At 30.2% G+C, this 4,100-nt stretch overlaps 1 protein-coding gene across 1 annotated transcript; it reads left to right on the top strand.

Annotated features, from left to right (window-relative positions):
* The first annotated feature begins 682 nt into the window (after positions 1 to 682).
* Positions 683 to 3,766, top strand: CSN3 (casein kappa). The gene is made up of 2 exons (XM_012557547.2): positions 683 to 748; positions 3,305 to 3,766. Exons 1-2 carry the CDS (start codon positions 692 to 694, stop codon positions 3,764 to 3,766), a joined length of 519 nt encoding a protein of 172 aa, XP_012413001.1. The 5' UTR covers positions 683 to 691.
* The last annotated feature ends 334 nt before the right edge of the window (positions 3,767 to 4,100 follow it).

The raw sequence follows: 4,100 nt of genomic DNA, 5'->3' as shown, positions 1-4,100 counted from the left end.
TGTCATCTCCTACACAAGGACTTTCTTGATCCTCTTAACTGAAACAATCTATTGAAAAACATTTTTGTGTTTTTTTTTTTTTTACCTTCTTTTACCTTACAATGATATGTTTATGTTACAGCTCTTCTCCTAAAATCATTGCTGCTTGTCCACGAGGCCTGCATTAGATCCACCTACGTAATTTTGAGACTTTGCATAATACCTTGCTCCTAGTCATTTCTTAAGAATCCCTGGGTGGTACAAATGGTTAACACAATGCAAAAGGTTGAGGGTTAGGTCCACCCACAGGCACCTCAGAAGAAAGGCCTGGCAATCTACTTCTAAAAACTCAGCCATCAAAAAATGCTATGGAGAACAGTTCTACTGTGATATACATGGGGTCGCCATGAGTCAGAATTTACTTCACTCGAAGGCAGTTGAAAACTCATTTCTTAGTACTTGTTAAATGAGTGAATGAGTGACCTTATAATGACACTTTCATTAATATAGTCTGAAATTAAATTTAAATATTTTTTACTCTGGGTTTGGTTTTTTAATACTTTTGATAAATTAGATTTTTCTACATTGGCTAAACTACTCATAAATCTGACTTCAAAACAAACCAAAAAACAGCACAGAAAACATTGTATGCAAATCATTCCTGAATTGTTAGTAACAGATACTTTTAATTTAATTTTTATTTTTAGGTGCAATGATGAAGGGCTTTCTCTTGTCTGTGAATATCCTGGCATTAACTTTGCCCTTTTTGGTAAGTTAATTCCATCCAATTAATTTGTATTAAGACTTTAGAAAAAAGTGCTCTAATTATGCAAATTCTAAATATAGCTGTATGTCATAGAACAAAATAGTTGCATATTAGCTATATTTTCTTAAAATTAAATTTATTTTTATGTTCCTTTTTATTATAAAATTAAAGTCGTATACTTTTAGTTCCCAGGAGCTAAGAAATCACATTTTATCAAGTATAGAAAGCCTTTAAAGTTCTTGTACTATAGAGAAAATACATTCTGGGTAAAGAACAATACTAAAATTATTTTAAAATTGTAAAATGCTTTAAAAATAATTCATAAAGAAAAAAACAGAAACCATGATCCAGGATCAGAAATTCTTTCAATTAAATTTGTATCTTACCCACACTCCAATCTTTCATATATATATATATATATATATATATGAAAACTATGAACTAAGTGGAAAAATATGAGTTATCATGCTCTTGGAAAAATCAGGATACTAAAATGAACATATACCAAGGAATACATAATATAGATTGATGTTGTATCAAGGTGGTTAGATAGTAGAATTTTTGAGGAGGAGGGGTAGGCAAGCTTTTTATAATGTCCATATTTATCATTTTTTAAATTTTAAACTAATGAGTTAATACATTTAGGGAAAATCAAGTTTCTTTGTCAATAATACACCCTGGGTTTTATTACTTAACTCAAATTTCTTGTTTTCTATACCTACACTTTCCAAAAAGTTTCTAGAGTCCTTTTATATCCAAAGTGTATATGTGAAAAGTCTTAAACTAAAACTGTTCATTTACAATCATTAACTTTATGACATCCCCTCATAAGTTTATAAAACCTTTGTGAATTTTCAAAACCCTAGGCTTGTTGCAATCCAGAATTAAGAAAGTACTATAAAAACAAATGAAAGATGATGAAAGAAACTATTATTTAACATTTATATACCCATAATACACTAGAGGCAATAATTTAAGTCTTCTAAGTAAACCTGAGATGTTATCTCTGAGTGAGAGCAGAAAAAGAAAAATATGCTCAATGCTCCTCTCAGTTTTCACAACGGACCTTTAGTACAAACTGAATACGTATTATATTTTTCATTTAAGCAAATATTTTTTGTATTTGTTGGCATGGAGATAAAATTATCAGATTATTTTCAATGGTGACATTTTCTCCTAGGTAGTGATTTTTAAAAACAATTGGACCGTAGAATTCATTATCACTATTTTAATCAATATACTACTGTTGCTCTGTGTGTGATTTACAGATCTTACAGACTGAATAGTCATAGAAAATACTTGTCAATATTAAATGAAGACAAATAGTACATATTTTGTCTTTAATACATAAGATACTTTTTAAAACTACAAATATATCTAGATTCTGCCTTGCTTTTCTTTACTTCTTTTTTCTTCTTCTTATTACTTTATTTATTTATTTGTTTATTTATTTATTTTCTGAACCTCCCCAGGCTGCAGAGGTGCAAAACCCGGAACAGCTAAGAGTAAGTTTATTTTAATTATTTCTGTTAGAGTTGTAAGCTCAAAAATATAATTCTTCTGCAAAATTTAATGATATTAAAGTTCTTTCTGTTTAACAATGAACTAAATATTTTAAATTCCCCAAAACAATATAAAAACGTTTGCAGAAAGCATCACTTCAGCAATCAATCATATGAATCAACTTCAATATCCACCTGGTTTCATTTTAGAGCCTAAGTCATGTGTTATTGGTTTTCATATGTTTAACAACGTGAGGAAACCCTCAGCGTTTAATATTAGAAAAAAATGGAAGTAAAAGTAAAGCTTTAAAATCTCTCCTGCCTTGCTTTTAAAATATCTGACTAGTCTTTGAACACCTCTAATGTGCTCGTATGTACCCCCCTTTTGTTTTCCAAATAAGTTTGAATGACTACATTTAAATATGTCTACTTTTTTGAAGAATACTTGTTTTACAGGGTAATTTTATTGATTTTTTTTCTATTTATATAGAGAGGTCTACTAACAAATTGCTATAATTGTGCATAATTGATAAAACCAAGGCAAATAAAAATAAAATATCTTCTAACTTATCTTTTTTGGAAAATTCAGCTAAGAAAACACAAACTATAAAATCTAAGTGTCCCCTCCCCACCATATTATTTTAGTATTCTGTTAAAATTTGTTTCAAAAAAAAACAAATGTGCCCTAGGCTTAATTTCTGAAAAAAATTAAATTTTTAAAGAATTACAAATACGTGTAATTTTTCTAGCTTTTGTTTTTTAATAATACTTATAATACCCAACATTTATTGAGCATATTCTATATATGTCAAGCTCAGGACAATGTGTTTTCCATTGTGAATTACCTCATTTGTTTGAAGCAAATGATTTTTAATATTTGCTGAAAATTATGAAGTGTAAGGGAAATCTCCAAATCCATATCTTGTTCACTATTTCCAATTTCGTACTTACTCAAAGTCATATACTATAACATTAGTTCTAAAGCTGCTGATTTAAGATATCTCTACATTCCAGTCTATGACAATGACTTTTCACATAATTTTTTTTCTTATTGCAGTGCCTTGAGAGCGATGAAAGATGGTTCTGTCAGAAAGCAGTCAAATATGTTCCAAATAATTATGTGCTGAAGAGCTATTATTGTTACGAACCAAATTATTACCAACGTAGGCCAGCTGTACCAATCAATAATCCATACATACTTCACCTATATCCTGTAAAACTAGTTGCAGTTAGGTCACATACTCAAATTCCTCAGTGGCAAGTTCCATCAAATATCTACCCATCCCCATTAGCACATCACAAATACCTCAAACCATCATTTATTGTCATTCCCCCAACGAAAATTCAGGATAAACCTATAATCCCTCCCTTCGACACCATTACTACTATCGAGGCTACACATAGTCCTACCATTGAACCAACGGTAAACACTGTCGTTCCTCCCGAAGCTTCCTCAGAGGTCATCGTCACAAATACACCTGAGAGTACCACAGTCCCAGTTATTTCATCCCAGGTCTAAAAACAGGTATGTGAGCAAAAGATATGAATGAATAATCAGACAAGATGCATGGGTTTACCAATACAATCATAAATCCTAAAATATCGATAAAGTAGTGTAATATGGGAGCAGGCAAAATATACTAATTATATTTCTAACTTGGTGGTGCTGTAGCAGTGATGCACTAGATTCTGTTCTAACAAGAAATAATAAACAACCTTTATTTACAAAATGAAGAAAATTGGGGGTTTTATTTTCAAACATTGATTTTTCAGTCATTGGAACACCCTTAGAATTTAATTATTACTTTTATCTCATCTCTATTCACATACAAACTAAGATCACAGAATAAACT

Source organism: Trichechus manatus, unplaced genomic scaffold (genome assembly GCF_000243295.1).
Source record: "Trichechus manatus latirostris isolate Lorelei unplaced genomic scaffold, TriManLat1.0 scaffold00108, whole genome shotgun sequence".
Lineage (NCBI taxonomy): Eukaryota > Metazoa > Chordata > Mammalia > Sirenia > Trichechidae > Trichechus > Trichechus manatus.
This window is presented reverse-complemented; position numbering and strand designations above follow the sequence as displayed.